The sequence below is a fragment of the Argiope bruennichi genome, chromosome 11, assembly GCF_947563725.1.
Source record: "Argiope bruennichi chromosome 11, qqArgBrue1.1, whole genome shotgun sequence".
In the NCBI taxonomy this organism is placed as follows: domain Eukaryota; kingdom Metazoa; phylum Arthropoda; class Arachnida; order Araneae; family Araneidae; genus Argiope; species Argiope bruennichi.
The window spans coordinates 54,139,117-54,158,774 of record NC_079161.1 but is presented as its reverse complement, the minus strand read 5'-3'; the positions used below and the strand labels follow the sequence as shown (position 1 = coordinate 54,158,774).

The following is a 19,658-nucleotide window of genomic DNA, read 5'->3' as shown; positions in this document are numbered from 1 at the left end:
TCCAATATAAAAAAAAGTTGATATGGCTTTTTTTCTTATTGCTATCATCTATTAACATATACAAGAATTTTGGAGACTGCATAAACATGAAAAAAATTTACATAACTAAAATTTAAGTTCAGTTTAGTTATGTTAACATCCTGTTTTAAGGCAACACTAGGGCTATCTGGGGATGGACCTCATAATTTTGAACCACAGTCAGATGATCAGGATGGCACCTGAGCTGGCACCCCTTCTCCAAACTTCCACACCACACCAGAGGACATTCGGCCCTAACAGATTTAACATGCACCAGACCCGCTTACATGGCAGTTCTTCGGTGGAATCAGTCTCGAACATGAAACCCTCTGTTCCGGAGCCGAGACCTTACCACCAAGCCACCGCGACCTCACAAAAAAATTAAAATTTAAGACTGATATATTAATAATGCATCTATAAATTGCCTTGAAGACACAGATTTACCTTCATTTCTGTTGTTACGATAAACAAGGTCTGTTCTCCGCCTACTATCTGGAGTGGCCTTAAATTGGTTATAGCATCACAGGGAGTTGGTAATTTTACTTTTGCTCCTTCTACTCCTCCTAGCTGACCACGATGATTATGACCCCAGCCGTAGATGGTTCCACTTCCACCCCAGGACACAGCCCACTCATCCGGTTTCCTTCAATAAAACAAACACAAATTTTCAATTTAAAATATCCACATTATTATTATATATATATAAAGAAAAAAATTAAGATGAATTTGTGCATATTGCATATTAATTGTTTAATCATTAGCACATTTTTGCAGTATTTAGATTAGATACAAACTCTAGAAAAAGCAAAAGAGTAACTTTGTTTGGTTTAGTCAATGATATACTAAAAATTTTTTTAAAAAAATGAACACATTTTGCAAGTATTTCTTAGCAAATTCAACTTATTTAAACTGGTACATAAGACAACAATTAGCATTAAATGCACATTTTCAGAAGACAAATTATTGTGTCCATAGTAATGAATGTATTCAAGATTTGGTAATTATTAAAATAAAAATAAGCTCTTCTTCTTGATTTTTGAAATCAAACTATACAGTATATTTATAAATGAAACCATTTTTTATCCTGTCATATACAAAGTATGCAAAGAGAATTGTAAAAAAATTCAAACTTGAAATTTTGATAAATATCCAAATTTTATACCTTCTTATTAAAAAAAAACAACGCAGTTTTGGAACTGTGCCTGTTTCAGTATCAAATTTGAAACTAAATCCATCCAAACTAACTGACCACCTGTACTTTTGCTTGCATATTGTGGTGGTAATTTGCGTGTTCAAATCACGTCCGGGTCACCAATGTGCGGGTTGAAGTTCGAACCTCAACCCGCACATTGGTGACCCTGGTTCTAAACAACAGCATCCTTCATTCAGCTGTCGTGGCTCCATCTACCGGCAGCAACCACTCACACACGCTCGCCGTCGCCCGCCATAACACTTGGCGCGATAACAACGTTCGTCGCCCGCCATAACGCCTGGCGCGATAATCACGTTCGTCGCTCGCCATAACTGGCGCGATAAAACTCTACCGACTCACTGGTGGGGGACTGTTGTGGTGGTAACATTATAAGCCAGATAACTTCCGGAGAAGAGAGTACTATTTTGTCTAGTGGTTATGTTACTCGGCTATGAACCTTAACGTTGCGAGTTCGAACCTCAACCCGCACAATATAAACACAGTAACTCAACAATGCAATGATTTAAATCGATGAAATTTGGTAAGTAATTTTGAAACAACAATTACAGTTCTGTGCCAAATTTTGGTTTCCATCGGCCAAAAAAAGGCATCTAATATACGTATTCAGTTTTCTGGTAGTTGGGTATTAACTGCAATTAATTGTCGAAGATCGACACAGGATTTAGTAAAAGCAATAGATTTATACACAATGATCAATGTTAAGTAAATACTGCTCCCCAATGCACTGCAATTAATACAAGAATTGGTTTCCTGTACTAGATTACAAAGCAAACAACTCTCATGTGTAGGGCTCTAAAAATGAAAATCTGAACACTTATGGCATTTATGATTCTGCCTAAGGTCTACAATTTTAAGCAGAGGAGAGAAGAAGAATAATTTTATTAAAGAGTATGTGAAAAAGTTTTTTGGAGACTATTCCTAATGACAGTAAGAAAAGTTAGCTATACTTCTTATGTATGAAACACAAAATGAGCTTTTGTCACAGGCACCAAAAATTTTTTTATATACAGGCTAACATTAAAAAAAATTGCTTTTACTTAATTTAATGATATAAATCAATAAATAATCAATAAATTATGAAATTAAACATTAAAAAAACAGAATAAAAGAAGTAAATAAATTTTTTAAGAAGACCAAAAAGAATCGAGGAATTGAAATGTAAACAAATTAGAGCTAGAATTAAAAACAGTTCAATGCAAAAAGAAAAGGAAAAAAAAAAAAAAAAAAACCATTTTGAAGTGTGGGCAGAGGTGTATACTGGTTAGAACAACATGAAAGACAATGTTGTGGATCCTCGGTTCGAATCGAGATTTTTGATTTATTTTTTTACTTACATATTTATATTTAACATTTTTGCTTTTTAAGTTTATCTACATAGATGCTTTTACTGAAAAAAAAAGCAATTTTGCACGCACGCACGCAAGAAACATTTTTTTTATAACTAACTACTAGAGCCCTTTTCTCTTTGCTCACATGTTGACAATGTCATATAACACCATTTCAGATCCGATTTCCCCATAGTAAAAACTGAGTTAAGTTGAAAAATATAAGTAATGATTGATAAACTGTAAAATGAATACTGTCATTGTAGATTGTTTCGAATAGCATGTTAAATTATACATTCACATTTTTTTTAATTTTAATTTAAATGACCAGTTCATATATATCCAAGACTGAAAAAATGTTCATATATAATCAGTATGTGATCTATCTAAATATTTTTTTCATACAAACACGATTTTACAAAAAGTGCCGAGCGAAGCTTAGTCTTCCAGTTAGTTATATAATCATAACCATGTATCTATTTCTGTGGATTCTTTCATCATAAATTAGTTACAAAGTGAAAATTGAAATTTTTAATAACATAAATGAAAAAATATAAAAAAAAGACACAAAAATGTAATGCAGTATTTCTATTACCTGTTCACCCACAAAATTAATTGCTCGTCATGTTCCTGCTTAAACAATTTATGATCTTCATGCTCAGCGGTCACCTCTTCATCTTCTGAACACATTTCTCGAATCTTTCTCCTCACTTCTTCACAGAAAGCTGGTGGAAGAGCAGTTCTCTCACTCAATGAAGTAGACACTCGAGAAGCCATGCAGTATCTTCTAAACCATAACCATTTATGACTTTCACTGCACGAGGGTATGCTGTCTAAACTCAAATCACAGGCTAATGCAACAAGGACCTACAATAAATAAATAAAAAATGATTACCCTATTGATAGAAGAAATGAAATAAAAAAAAATCAAGATCAAACTTCTTTATGAGAAAACAATTTTAATTTTTGTATTGTCCGCATTTTTATGTGTAAAAAGTCTCCATGAATCCATGGCATAATTAGGTAATATGGGGCTCCAAATAAATAATTAAGATACTGCACTTAGAAAATTAAGTTCGCCAATAAGGCTGTGCCAATTTTCGATTTATCGAAAAAAAATCGATTATTTTATGCCATTTTTCGAAATATATCGATACCATGATCATGAATAATGTACACGATGAATCACGGTACAGTAAATCCATATTCACAATTGGTTTGCTTTTCCACTTTCGTTTTGGTGTCGTAAGTGTTTATTTTTGTTGTTCTTCATTCTTTTTCACCTTCATACAGAATTTTTGTTAGTATTTCTATCTATACTGTCATGTTTTAATATATAAAAATACTTGTTTTAAGTATGCCATTTTGGAATAAACTGCTTTCTGTTTCCTAACTGAATGATACCATTATGGAAAAATGATTGCGGTTATCAGAAGGTTGATTGTTCTTTGTTTAATCGCTAAATATTTATCTTCAGAAATAAAAGCAAAAAGGATTCATTCAGATTGAATGCACAATTTTATTCGCATTTTCACATTCAACATACTCGCATAAAAAGAAGAAATTCCGTTATACTTCCGCTTTCATTTGGTGGCTCACGATAAATCGCGATTTCGCTTGTTAAATTAAACCTTAAGTTGTTTTCTTTTTTTATGAAGGGAGGGGAAAGAAACAACAAAAACTGGGTTTTTTTAAAAACAGAATAAAAAAAGGTAAAATTTTAAAAATTATAATAAAAACGCAATACGATAAATTGCAACATGCAGATATTGCTTTGGCACTGATACACTTTATTAAAGAGGTTTTAATACAGTTATTTAACTATTTTTATTGAAACTTTCATATACAATAAATCTCTTATTTGGAGTCGTTCTGATTCGTCAGTATGTTAAAGGATTCTATTTATAACTTATAATAGCTATAAATAAATAATGATATCGCGATGAAAAATATCGATATGTGTTGGACAATATATCGCGATGAAGTTCAGTCATTGGTCACTATAATGAATTATAAAAGTAGTTTTCCTGAGGTGATTTTTCTTTATAATATTTTAATTTATATTTCATCCTTCGAAGAAAGAACAATAACACTGTCTATATGTTTATTTAATTGTAACTATTTAGAACTGTCTCCTTAGATAATGGATTTCTTGTCATTTTCAATATTAGTCTACACATAGTTACATTACTGCCACAACCCTATTTTTAGCTGAAATTTGCTTACAATAAAATAAATAAGAAAGATTGATTTTATGCAGCTATTTGGGAAAAATGCTTTTATAATGATGGCTATTTTTTCTATTTCTATTTAATTATTTCAATTTCTAATATTTACATTGAACAATCAGATAAACTTTTGTCCCCTATGGGTTGCAAATCCAAGAATGGATAGAAATTTGGTAGCACCTTTCCCTAAAGTTATACTCCATAAAACTCAATACAAGCTTAGGATTCTTAGTTAAAGAAATAAGATAAATTTTTGAGAAAAAACAAAATTTTACAAGTTTGTCACTAGCTAACACAGCTGATTATAATGCTGTACACTACAGATTGTACAATATTTAATACAATACCTATGAAAATTCAATGTTTCTTCAGCTTTCCTATATTCCAAATTATGCAAATGAATGATAAATTTAATAGTCTCAAGTATCTGAATTTAGAATGTTTAACTCATAATTTTATGAATTCATTTTGAAGCGACAAAGATTAAATCAAATGAATACTTTAGAATTGCAACAATGACATTTGATCAGGGATCCCACTCTGCAAACTTCTATATAACAGTTTTTGAAGGTAATTAACTCTTGAAAGCACAATTAATAAGCACCAAATCAACAATACAAACATCTGAAGGAATCTAATTCCAAATAATATACAAAAAATCTCCAAACCTCAGGGTTTACTATCTCGCTATAACAACTGTTAGACTCTATTAACTTATTTTGAGTAAAAACTGGGATATGGGTCATTTTTAATAAATAAAAATAATTGCAATAATTTTGAAATTTGATATGTACAGGATGACAATCTACTTATGTATAAGATAAATTACATTGTTGATACCAGTTAATACCTTTGAATTTGAAAGCTGTTAATTCTAAACTTAAAGTTAAATTGAAGATTCAAATTCAAGGATATACCAGTTAATTAATGATTTAGAAACTAAAAAGATCAAAATAAATATATTTAAAATTACCTTAAAGAAATCACTATGCATTAGGTGTTTACCAGCTCTTAATATAGCATCTTCGTATTCATACTGACGCAAGATTGTTCCAGGTAAATCCCTTACAAGACTAACAAGTGCGTCTCCAAATAGAGGCTGAAAGAAAAAAAATTATGAAAAAAATTTTAAATATGATAAAATTTTATTTTTGTATATTATATTCGTAAATACTAAAAAAAAAATCAGTAGTAATTATATTGAAGAAAAAGCTGAATCTTAATCTTGATCTGTTCATAGAGATATATTTGAGTCTGTTATGTAGAAGTATCCAAGACTTCAAAATGGAGCTGTAAACTGATTTCTTCTTATTTATAAAACACGTAAATCTGTTTCTTACCATCAAATACAAACAATCTAGTTATTTCATTACTGTTTACTTCATTTCAACTTAGGGTTAAGGCATTCATTTTTTAAATTCAATTATTTATAAAGATCTAATTTAGTTATATTAACATACTGTTTGGAAGGAACACAAGAACTATTTTGGAATCTCTTAATTGAACCCAAGTCATATAACAAGGACAGCACTTGAGATGACACTCCATTTCTTTCACTTCTGCATCACATGAATGGAAAAACGTTTAGCTCATGAGGTCAGATTTAATGTACACAATGGATAGTTAGAGAAATCATATTTTTGAACTTCAAGCCAAGATTTTACAACTAAGTCCTAGTAGACCATTCATGCAAAAATTTCAATTAAAAATTGACAAAAACAGGGAACTTTTCCTTCAAAGATTATTTTTCTCTCTGAAGGAGAAGATAAAATTATGAAAGTAAGGTGATGATGAAAGTAAGCGATGGAAAAAAAAAAAGCAATTTTATTGTTACAATTTTAAGTTTATTAAAAATTATCAATTATTTCATTAGGATTTCTTCATTAAAAACTTTTCTTTAAATCAAAAAGTTATAAATAATTTAATTAACAATTAATTATTTATTAATTGTTTGAATTTTGAAAAAAAGTTTACTTTTTTTTTTCAAAAAAGGCAAAAGGATTGATTGAAAAGTACATCAGTATGCCAGTATAAGGTCACAAATATTTTCAATATTTTGCAGATTTTTCTGTTAACAGTTGAATTTTATATTATTGCATCATTTACAAAACCTAACACAAAACTGCTATACATTATATATTTTTAAATATAGAAATTATATATTTTATGCTTGAATAAATATTTTTTTTTTTTGTAACTATGGGTGATAGAAAATAATGCATTTATGATGTCAGTATAAATCACACTTCACAAAAGAAATATTCTGATAGCATAACTGAATATTTATAATTTTTTCAAAAGATTATGTTTATGATTTACATGTGTCGAACACTCTAAGCTTAGAAAATTCTTTCCAGTGTTTCTTTATTCATTTTTAAAAAGCAAATAATACTTTTTGGGCCATAAACATATCATGCAGTGAAAAGGAGACTGAAAGAATCATTATTATTACAATCATTCACAAAACTTTTTAAATAATATGAAAAGAACTATAGAAATCTTGAAATGAAATGCATACAAACCTGACTAACATTAACCTGAGTATCACTAGGTGAATCATCAGATGATTCTGACATAATTGTGACTATACTCATTTTATCTCCCAATACTGAAGATTTCAGCTGGCGAAGTTTATTCAATGCCCACATTCTATGACTAGATGCTGAAAAAAAAAAATCTTAACACTCAACACAACACACAGCGAACTACTTCAATGTCTGTCATCAGTTAAAACAAACAAAATAAATACTATACAAATTTTATCATTTTTTTATACACAGAAAGTTCACTCTAATCTTTAAATCATTACAGATAAGCATATTTTTTCCAACTAGAAAAAAAAATTAAATGAAGAATATTGTTTAAGTTTCGTAAAGTATTTTTCAAAAAAATCCTGAACTCTAACAATCACAATTAATAAAATATTTTGAGTGCATAACATTAAAAAACTACAGAACCTAACCTAAAAATCAATTTTTTTTTCAATTAAAGCCAATCAAATTAGAAAACTTCCTAAATCAATATTTAAAACCATTTCAATGGCAGCTTTGAGGACAATGTGGCAGTCAAAGTGTGATACTTGCACTAGTCATTAATTGGAATAAACTAATAAAAAGTAAATTTTCATAACTCAGGAAGAAGAGTGGAATTTTTGCTGTTTAATTAGTATGAAGATTATATTTCTAACTATAACTATTAAAACTATGAATTTGTATAAAAATTTCTCATAAATATTTTCTGTAGAACATTTAATAACTGAAACAACCAGGCTAGACTTAGGCATATATAGCCCCAGACCATATAATCAAAAACACAAAATATTCTATATACAATCATGACTTGGAGGCATATGGATTCATCATATCATGCCATATCTCATGGTTGTAAATACAATGAATTTGTCGGGACATTGCACACATGTGCACAAACCTCTTTTATAAATATAGATGACTCAGGACAATAGAACATTCATTTTATAAGTATCATTTATAAAAGGACTCGGCATTTATATCTATTAAGATAACTAAGTGAATATAATGAAACAGTCATGAATCTGATTAATAATACTTGAACAGAAATTAATATTATTCAAATATTTTATAATTTAATCGAATTTGTGTTTTAATAAATTTATTTATTTTGCAACTAGATTAATGACATTCTTAATCAGTTTCAGAGCAGTACTAGGCAACTGCCTAGTTTGCTTAGTCAAAAATCTACCAATCCAAACAACACAAATTAAAAATTTTTAGGTCATATAGAGGATTTTTTCTTATTGGAATTATATACTTTTATCTGCTTAGAAACTAACAAATGAGCCTTAATTAGAATGGGCATTAATATAGAAAATCTTATAACTTTAAATGGGCAATTCTTGTATATATTTATAAATTTATCTATTTCATGTATCTAAGAAACGGCTCCAATGATGAGGATCAAATTTTATATATATATAAGCTTATGCTTTTTAAATTTATCTATATAGAAGTCTTTTCTGAAAAAATGCGATTTTACACACACACATACAAAATTTTATAACTAACCATTAGAATAAGTATATTCAACTTTCGCATCGAAGTGTGGTCAGAACAACATGTATGGCGCGTGTGTTGCGGGCCCTCCGTTCGAGTAGCGCTTTTTGCTTTATTTTTTAATTATACATTAATTTACTTATGGATTTAATATTTTTGCTTTTTAATTTATCTATATAGGACTAAGGCCTTTGCTATCTATCTGTTTTATAAACACAAAGAAAACAAAATTTTTTTTTAATAATTAACAATAAGAGCCTTTTTCTATCTGCTCTCATGGTCGACAAAATCATATAGTACCATCTCGGAACCGATTTCACCATGGTAAAACTGAGTGTAAATTCAAAATTTTAGTAATGATAGATAAACTGTAAAATAAATACTATAATATAACAGATTGTTTTGAACATGTTACACTAAATACATTCCTGAGGTTTTTTTTTTTATTTTATTTAAATGACCAGTTTGTATGTAGATAAGATTGAAAAATATTTATATGTAACCGGCATGTGATTCGTATCTAAATATTCTCTAAAAAAAGCAGAATTTTACCAGAAAACCTGCCGTGCGAAGCTCAGTTTAAAAGATATTATTAAGAATAAGACTTTTCTTACCAAGTGCTCCCAGCTGTGCACAGGATGCAAGTGCAGCTGCAAGTCTTGATAATGCATTGACATCAGAAGTAAAATTAATCTGTTTCTCAAGAAGTGAAGTAACCAATTCAATGGAAGGTCCAGACATGACAGATCGATCAGACATGTCTTTGTCGCTATTTTGAGGCATGATTGGATATACAGTAAAACGCCAGCCCCAACCATTTACTGATCCATCACTGACAAATTTCCATCGCAGCTCGTTTCCTGGTATATGAAGGTCCACACACCATTCGGGCCATTCGCGACCTGAAATTTTTTTTTAAATAATAAAAAAATTAAAATAATAATTCTTTACACGAGAGAGGAAATATTTTATGAGTATGAATGTAAGATTTTCACATACCTGATCTAATTGCAATTATTTTTCCAGTGCCATCCATGATAGTAAGTGGATCGTGCCGACGTTCAGTTGAGCATTGGCGATCAAATTCTACTCTTAGATAAACGGCACCTGTTAGATAAGAACGGGCTATTAATGATTCATAACAACGAAGGTATTTTTTTTTTCAAATACCAACTTTTTTTGACCAAGATATCACGGCCAAAGGTTGCTCAGTTTTAATTTAAAAAAAAAACAAAGAAAAAAAAAAAACAGTGGAAGTGGTCTCCACAAAACTTTCTCACACACTCACTAAAAACTTGTCATGCCAGAGAACGCCTTGCATTGTATTGGTGTACATTAGTTAGTAGGCGTTAATAATATTTAAAATATTAACCTTTGGCATAAATTTAGCATTTTTACAGAATCTATCGTGTCATCCTTGGTGCATTATTCGGCGATTAAGCCCTGACATGCGGTTAATAGATATTGCGGTTAATTTATATGCGTTTTTCCCAATCGATTGAAACATAATTTTGTTAAAATGCTACACTTGCAGTCACAAAATCAGATACCAAATTCAATATTTAATATTAATATATTTAATTCATTGCGTTTTTGAATTATCGTGTTCATATGTTTCTGAAAGTACAGACCGATAAACAGTTACTCCATAATTGGATTTGGCACAGAATTTGACAGGCGTCCGTTGGTTAAAGTTCATCATTCAGTAAGTCAAAAAATTTGAAATTTGTTGATGAATTAACCATTATGATAGATAAAAGTCTTTTTCACACCCAATCTTAGTGCAGAATTATGTAATTTTCATAAATTATCTTCGGTTGTAGACATGGCTCATGAAAACCGAAGAAGGTTTAAACTTTTTTTTTCATCTGTTTTTTTATTTGTTTTAAAATTTGAATGTGTAAATTCATTAGTTGCATCAGCAAAGATTTCTTGAATGCTTCGTCAAACATTAGACTATATATGCACAAGATGTAGACTATATATGCACAAGATGTAGACTATATATACACAAGATGTAGACTATATATAGACTATATATACACAAGATGTAGACTATATATACACAAGATGTAGACTATATATACACAAGATGTAGACTATATATACACAAGATGTAGACTATATATACACAAGATGTAGACTATATATACACAAGATATTAAAACCTACATCGAGCAATGCTAAATGAAATTACATAACATTTTTTTTTTCTGTCTTACAAGACAACTTTTCAGTACTCTTGCAGTCTGGGAGCATTTATCTGAAAAAATTTACAATTCCCTTGCAAAAGTTATATGAATAATAATTTTTTGCATACTTTAAAGATAATTTCAGCTCTGCACTTGAGCATTATGAGACATTTTAATATTACACTATTAAAAGGTACTAAAAGCCTAATTAATGGCTAAGTACTCCCAGTGCTAGTCTCTCGAAGGCTTCATGGCACTTATGATGGTAATCTTATTTCTTCCGTCATTCTACCAAATTACATAGAAAGAAAAAACTGTAATTAGTAGCATTGAAATCATTTTTCTGTTTGTGGAATTTTCAAGAAAAATTAGGTCACCAATAGACTTTCTTTTCTTTCCCAAAAAACAATGAATGAACATTCCACCTGTTTTTCAAGAACTCAGTGAAAAATCAAGTGCATTAAAATAGAAATCAAAGAGTTTTCAAGGACCACAAGTACCTTGGCTCAGCTCCATTTAAACTGAATCAAGTGGCAAATAGTATTTAAAGAATAAATTAACTAACACATCTGGTTTTCAAGACCTATGAATGACAGCTAGGGCAGTTTGGACAATTCACACTCAAAATACAGCAAAAAACAATTTGGAATATGAATGCAATGCCAACTGCTTATAAAGGATGAATTAGTTACCTTAATGAGAACGGTTTCTATTTCAATATACACAGCTGGATGAAAGGAAAGCGATTAATCAAGGCAACAGGCTGCCATATTTACAGCTATAAAACTGCAGGTGTATTTTCCACTCAATTATTTCACAGGCAACATATCATCTTTTTTGTTCTCTTTATAAAAATATGAATTGCCTGAATGTTTCATAGGAGTAGAGGTGAGCAAGGAATTAGCAAACCCTCCAAGGTCACGATCAGTCTACAACAGCGAGCTTTCTTTCTGCACCCAATTTCTGCATGTTGCAACTCAATATACAGTGCTTTGTTTTTCATAATACAGTGAAGAAAACTGAATGTGATTTTTTTTGTCTAACCAAATAGGTTCAAATTTTACATTAGAAAGCCTAAGCAACAATTCCATTTTGCTTTCAATCTATGAGAACATAATTAGCAGATTAGAAAAAATTCTGATTTCTTTCTTCTTGCACTTGTTGACTTTTAGTGTAACAAAATCATTCAACTTGTAGCTGTGCATTTTAAAAATACAATCTTGGACACATGAATTTTAATAACTAATTAATCCATAAAGTTTATAAAGAAATTAAAAGCCAAAACTTAATTTTACTTATAATTTCTTTCCTTAAAAAAAAAAAAAAATGGATACAAATGGTGTGGCAGTAGTAGAGGAAGATTTGATCATATTTCTGGATAAATTAATTCAGATAGGTTTTTATTAACTATCTATTTCACCGAAACAAAAGGAGTATTTTAGAAGTCAACAGGAAAATTCTAGATATGAATTATAAAATTTTGAATTCCAATCAGATGGTAAAGATAAACCTATCTAATCCAGATACCACTTTTTAAAATTTTACATACAATTAAGAACAGACATTTTTATACCTTTACAACATTATAAAAATTGCTCAGTTGAGAATTCAACGAAAAATGGTATTTATTATTATTATTATTTGCACTTGCATTCTTTATCACTTTTAATCTTCAAACATCCATGCTAAACGAAGTAATTTTTTTTTTCTTTTCCAGAACAACATTGAAAAATCGTTTGACATAGTCTAATTTTGTAAACAACAATGAAATTTAAAAATCGTTTGGTTTTTACTAATATTGTCATTTTAATCAAGAAGGAAAAGTAAAAAAAATGTAGATGATAGATTGAGATTTTGTAGTATATAGATAATTTTAAGCATTACATTATTTTACATCAAAATATTTTAACATTAAAATATTACACCTATAAAAAAATTACTTTATCTTGAGCAACTAATGAGAAAAAAACTAACTTAGACAATTTTTAAAAGCAATTTAGCCAGTGAACAATGATTTGAAGTTAGTATACCAAATAACATTTCATACAAATTAAAATTTAATTCAAAATACGATACAAACTGATAAAAATGCACTTACCTGGAATTTTTACAACATTGCTTAGAGTTACATTATCTGGATAGGGATGGGGTGTCTCCTGAACAACAGGCAAAGGCATATGGCGGCGACTTGACAATTCAGTAGCCACATCCTCTAATTCTGTTACACAAAGCTCTAAAATCATCTCAGCAACCTAAAAATCAAAAATTTCTACATCATCTTTAGGTTATGATGGAAATTTCTACATCATTTTTAGTTTTCTGTTGGAAATGTCTACATTATTTTTAGGTTTCTGATGAAAATTTCTACATCATTATCCAAAAATATAAACAAATATATTGACTCATACGCCATTAAATGCTTGATTTTCAAAAAAATGAAAACAAGCTCTATGTAAATGCAACTTTTTTTAAATATAAAGTACTAAATACCAAAAGCATGAAATGGTTTTGGATTTCCTAAATACTAAAACAAATTTCAGATAATAAAGAGTTAAACAAACTTTTATACTAAACAAACCTCTTTTAATTTTTCCACTAATAATGCCAATTTAATTTTTTAAGAGAAAAGTAAAATATTAATAGCATTTTAAAGCTATATAAGAAATATTTTAAATACCTATATTTTTATAATTGATAATGGTGAACATTTTTAAGATTTCAAAAAAATATTCAATAACTTAAGTATATAGGGAAATTAGAAATATATATATACGATGCTCATATTTATGTAACAAATTCAAATTTTTGGGTAACAAATTTTGGGTAAGAGTTAAACAACCCCCCCCCCCCCGACCCCGTTCAATTTTTTTTCTCTAGAATTCTTCACAAATATAAGCGTTTTCCCCTGAAGTCTCTTTTTTCGGCTTCAGTAGCTCCACTGGAATTCATGTAGCTTGTATTCACTATTCTAAGATCAGTAATTTTTCTCGCTTTTGAAAATTGGACTTACCTAAGCAGAACAGAAGGGGACTGAATAGAAAAAGGATGAGCTTCTGTGGTTTAACAGAAGTTAATGTTGTTTTGTTTTTAGAATTATGTGGACGACCTTTCATTTTTGTAATATTTAAAGACATTGGTATTTTTTTAGATTTAAAAAAACAAACAAACTCCATTCTTCCATTCATTCTTCTTATTTTATAGTTGATTTTCAAATTTTTTGTATTTTCTCAGGCCATGCCAATTTTGTAATATTTTTGAAAATTATTGTGGAAATACGCCAATATTTTGCTTCCTTTTGAGTTAAAATTTTATAAAAGATCACACTGAAGTGTGCATTTTTACTTTTTAAAGGAATTAGGTGTCAAGTTAGGCAATTCTAGATCAAATGGCCTGACTTCTATGGTGCCAAAAACTACATATAGGCAAGCTGCACGGACATACACACACTCTTTTAAACAGCATATTTAAAATATACAGGAAAGAGCACTTACATGAGGGTTGGATTTACTCAAATTAGTCAAGACTGAGGATATTATATCCTTTGCTTTATCGTTCATCCTTCCTGCAACAGCCAATTTAAGTAGATCAACCAACACACGTGCATCGTCTGAAGATAGTAAGTTAGTAAATTCATCTACATCTAATTCAGTTGCATCTGTTATTGAACACACCTGTTGAATAAAAAAAAAAATGTTTAGAATAATTTCACCAGCATAAATAAGAGTGAAAATTATAGAAAATCAAGTAACTAGAATTATTTTTTTCAAATGCTGCTAGAAGACACTTATAGAAAAAGGTAAGTTTTGTGATAATTTGTTAAATAATTTATATTTTATATTATATTAAACAGTGTTTCCAAATATAGAAAAGACTATCTTTAGTATTACCATACCTATTAAGTGATAATATTATAGATATTTTAAAACATTTTATCAATTTGTAACCGAGTTGCCACTAGCAATACTTAAGTTTTATATTATTCTTTGAAAATTTTTGCTACCTTATAGAGAAAAATGAATTTTTTGCAGTTTTTAAAGTTTTTGGCGATATCTAATTCTGTAAGGAGTAAAGGATTTAAAAATCGTTTGGTGTAATTGATATTCTCATTTCAGTTTTTAAAAAAATATCCTGTAGACATTAGCAATATGTTTTGTAATATATTATTTGCATCCAAGCATTTTTACATTCACATTGTTTTTTATTAAATTTGCATAAAGCATGTTCATCTTAAGCAACTTTCGAAATTTATTAATAAGAATTACAAACAATAACATGATTTTATTATCATAACTTGGAAGATAATGACAATATCAAAAGTACAGTATTTTTCATCTTAAACAACATTGGGTATATAAGTGAGTACAAAAAAAAAAAAAAACACTTTTATAATAATAGTATAGAATATTTTGCATAAGTTTAAAAAAGATGAAGAAAAAATTTTACTTGTTCGCAAGAAGAATATGTAGCAACTAAAACACTAGCTGCTGTCGGAGAAACTTTGGAAGAAAAACTACTGGAACTTGATAGTGAATTTACTGAAAACAGCTCTCTAGTTAAATTCGCTTCTTCATCACTTGGACTCTGTGAAAGAATGAATTAAAAAAATTACTGACATTATCAGAAGTGAATTCCAATACATTAGGCACAAAATTGAATTTTGATTTATGCTTAATTTCGATATGAATTTGATTACTGTGACATACACATCTATCAGAAAATTTATAAACACACTACGTATTGAAATTTATCAATAAGAGAGCATTAATAAACAGGAATTCGATTTTGCACATCACCATTTATCAACCAATATAAAGAAATATCAATTTTTCCAGCCTTTGTATATCCTTTTTGAGATGTAATTACGACAAAAATGAACACATTTATTTCAAGGAGATTAAAATGCAATTTCACTTAAAGTAAGTTCATTTTCCTTTCCTCCTTTTTTTTTGTTTGTTTGTTAATATTTACTCTTACAACTTTATATATATATACTACACATTTAAAAGTTAAATTAGTTATAAAAATGTATGAACACTATCTTTGACATTCTGATGAATTACATGCTAGAACTTTCTATAATATTTTTTTCAGATATTGCCAATCATTGCAAAATAAAATAATTACAAAATAAAAATGAAACTGAAGGACATATTGAAAATTATAAATATACCTATGAAAAACACCAACTGTAGATATACATTATAAAATATAACTACAGGAAATAATCTGAATCGCCCTTATTAAATTATGATACAACAACTATTAAATGCAAATGGACTTTAACAAAGGGTTAAAATTAACTAATTAAAAGCGTTTTTTTTTAAAGTTCAGTATTTATTTAATAGAAGCTAGAACCGTTAGTATTGTGTTATATGTTACAAGGATGCTTAATATATTGCTTTAAAAAATGATTATAACAAGAAAACTGATAAAAGTTGTTAATGCATACAGCACTCCGCATGCTCGTAGGGCCTGCACATTTTCGAAGGGTCTAGAAGCTCGCTTGGCAAGCAATAGGATACATATATGTACATTTTTATATTTACATTTAGTTATAAGTTTAAATAAAGTATTCTTAATTATTATTATATATTTTATACATCTATTTAGTATACAAGATTTCTTACATTTCAAAAAGCTTTTTTCTTATAAATTAAAACATGAATTTTGAAATAACAAAATGTACAATAATAAAACACATAAAACGATTGGCGCTGATCTACCGACATGCTAGCTATACTGACTGTTCCCACATGCTTGGAATGTTGACATTCAGTTATTTTGCTAATCATTTGTCATAAGAATGTGTATGGCTTTGTTACCCTGATAACATAACAAAAATATTTTGTCTCTGGTTGGTTATGCATTGATTCAGCCAAAAAAAAAAACATGAAAACAAGATATCTTGTGACCCAGCCACAATATTCGGCCTGTTAAAAACGAGAAATCTTGCGACCCATAAGCAATGTGTTGAGAATGTTCAAAGTGTGTTATCTATGAATAAAGGATAACACTTTAAGGATAGGGGAAAAGTCAAAAACCATATAATTTCCAGCAAACACACAATGTACTTTGGCTAAATATTTAGTGTGGAAGAAAAGATTGCCATCCAGGTAAATATATACTTATTATTATTTTATTTAAGAAAACAGAGAACAAAAAACTTTTCATGAAAAATATAACTTCTCAATAAGAAAATAACCATTCGTTAAGTACAGATGCAGTATTAAATTAAAAATTCTTACCTTTGCTGCTTTAGCAAATGAATTTGATTTAATTTTACGACCCAGACTAAGTTTCCCTGCATCTGGAAAAGGCACTACATCATCTTGCTTCAAGGCGGGAGAGCTCTCTTTGTTAACAGACATAGACATAGACATCTCATCGGATATATCAGTATGAGGTGTAAATGCAGATACTACAGCCTCTCTAAATAAGGAATGTTAAAAAGACATCAGTTGAAATATTAAACAAATTGTTTATTATTTGAAATACAAATGAATTGGTTGAAGCATATTTCCTGCACACCATTAGATCATACACTGCTTGACAATCAATAGATACAAGATGATTTGTACAATCAACTAAAAAATTTGTCTTCTCCTTCCCTTCAAAATGCATATATATCGCATATGCAATGAAGAACCAGAAAAATTCGGACACCTGTCTAATATTGTATAGGACACTCCCCCCTCCCCACAAGCATGCAAAAATGCTGTAACAAGACATGGCATGGCATGACTCAAAGAATGTCTGAAAGTATCCTGGGCAAAATTCATACCATCAGTCGTGTAGAACAATCCATAAGAGAGCAAGATGGAAATATTTCCAGAACATTGCAAGGCATCCAAGATATTTTCAATATTATTCATGCTTGTGAATTTAGATGGCTAATGAAAATGTCTTAAGTCAGAAGAGTATTCCAGGAGCCTCTCTGTAATAACTCTGAATGTGTGGGTTGCCACATTGTCTGCAAGAAAAGTCCAAATCCGTTAAAATGCATTCCGTAACTTGTCAAAGTCACTTCTAGATGCATCAGTGATTCTATATCATGCCAAATGCACATGCTCCAGACCATCACAGATGTTCTATCAGATTGAATAGTTCCCTCTTGGGATATAAGATCCATGGATTCATTCAGCTGCCTGGATACATATACACATCTATCTGCCCAATACAATTCCTATTGTATTGGGCAAGCCTCAATACAATTTCTATTGTATTGAGCAAGCAGCCTATGTCCAGCCATTAAAAGTACAATTGAAGGGTTGGTTGGACAAGATGAGATGAAATTTTATTCCATACAGTTGACAATGGCATATGAAAGTGTCTTTGTCTCCGAAAGCCCATATCAATGGTGGCCACCCATAAACAGTTCAGATTATAGCCTGATACTTACCGAGATCTTAGCATTGAAATCCATGATAATTTGAGGAAATGTTGCATGCCTGCTTCATTTAAAGATTCTCATCAATTGTTGATTGTCCCATTCTTTCAAGGTCTTTTATTCAGTAGCACCGATGTTGGACATTTCATGTTTAATCAGGTACTCGATATGCACAGCATTTTCATGAAATAACTTATGCAGAAAACCAAAATACATCTCTATTTCAGAGATGTTATATCACATCATTAATGAGCCGATTATAATGCCATTATTGAAAGTCACTTAAATCTTGATAGCCTGGCATTCGTAACATGAATAACAGATCCAACAACTTTGCTATATACTCATCATGTATATATGCTACCAACAGCATAGTGTTATGTTGATTAATTGAACATTTCTTTATTTGTTTATGTTGTTACCACCACATATATTAATTTTTCTGGTTTTTCAGGGTATCTAAATCAAAGAAATGTAAGGTACATGAATAATACAATTTGTTTCAGATATTATTTTGAATGCCAATGCCAATATGCTTTTCATCAACCTGAATAAATAAGTCAAAGAAGTCTCTCCGAAACATTCTGGTATACTCTCCAATAAAGGTCTCATCCACTTTCTTCCAGAAAGAATCAGGGACTTTATGTAAAAATGCAAATCTGTTGCATAGTATTTGTGAACGATAATTATGAAATACAAATCTTTGATGCCTATCTAGCATTTTTACAGAATCAATAACGAGAATATGTATTCTGGATGTTTTTTCACCGCCCGATTGATATCAAAATTTGACATGAAATTACTGTTGGAGATACAAAATAACACACCATATCTCATTGATTTAAGTCATTGCAAGTATGAATTATGGCGTTTACATGCATGCAAAAATATAGACTGACAGACATGCAATCGTTCAATGGATTTGGTTCAAAATTTGATTACCAGTATTTTAGATGCAAAACCTGAGTTTCCAATTTTTTGTAACTAGCTCTTTATGTTTTGTAGTTATGTCCATTTGTACAGGAAAACAAACACAACTTGCCTGCAAATAGATTTCATTCAAAATTTGATAAAAATCTACAAATGTGGTTGTAATTCCTAATCAAATTTCAGCAATCTAGCTCAATATGTTTTTGAATTATCGTGCTCACAGGCAGACATAATGCAAAAAGTGTTTGTCAGACTCATAGAAATCTGAAACAAAGAGTCCTGAAACAAAATCTAAGGTTCCAGTTTTTTTATGATTACAATATTAACTCTACAC

At 29.7% G+C, this 19,658-nt stretch overlaps 1 protein-coding gene across 1 annotated transcript in view; it reads right to left on the bottom strand.

Annotated features, from left to right (window-relative positions):
• The window catches only part of LOC129957695 (E3 ubiquitin-protein ligase HERC2-like), a 169,474-nt gene that overhangs the window by 34,620 nt on the left and 115,196 nt on the right, over positions 1–19,658 (bottom strand). The window contains exons 59-68 of the mRNA XM_056070153.1: positions 17,253–17,436; positions 15,451–15,588; positions 14,499–14,678; positions 13,106–13,259; positions 9,815–9,922; positions 9,430–9,717; positions 7,307–7,446; positions 5,758–5,883; positions 3,152–3,423; positions 463–661 (exon numbers count right to left, since the gene is read on the bottom strand). Of these exons, the coding sequence (XP_055926128.1) occupies positions 463–661; positions 3,152–3,423; positions 5,758–5,883; positions 7,307–7,446; positions 9,430–9,717; positions 9,815–9,922; positions 13,106–13,259; positions 14,499–14,678; positions 15,451–15,588; positions 17,253–17,436 (1,789 nt within the window). The remainder of the gene's footprint in view (positions 1–462; positions 662–3,151; positions 3,424–5,757; positions 5,884–7,306; positions 7,447–9,429; positions 9,718–9,814; positions 9,923–13,105; positions 13,260–14,498; positions 14,679–15,450; positions 15,589–17,252; positions 17,437–19,658) is intronic.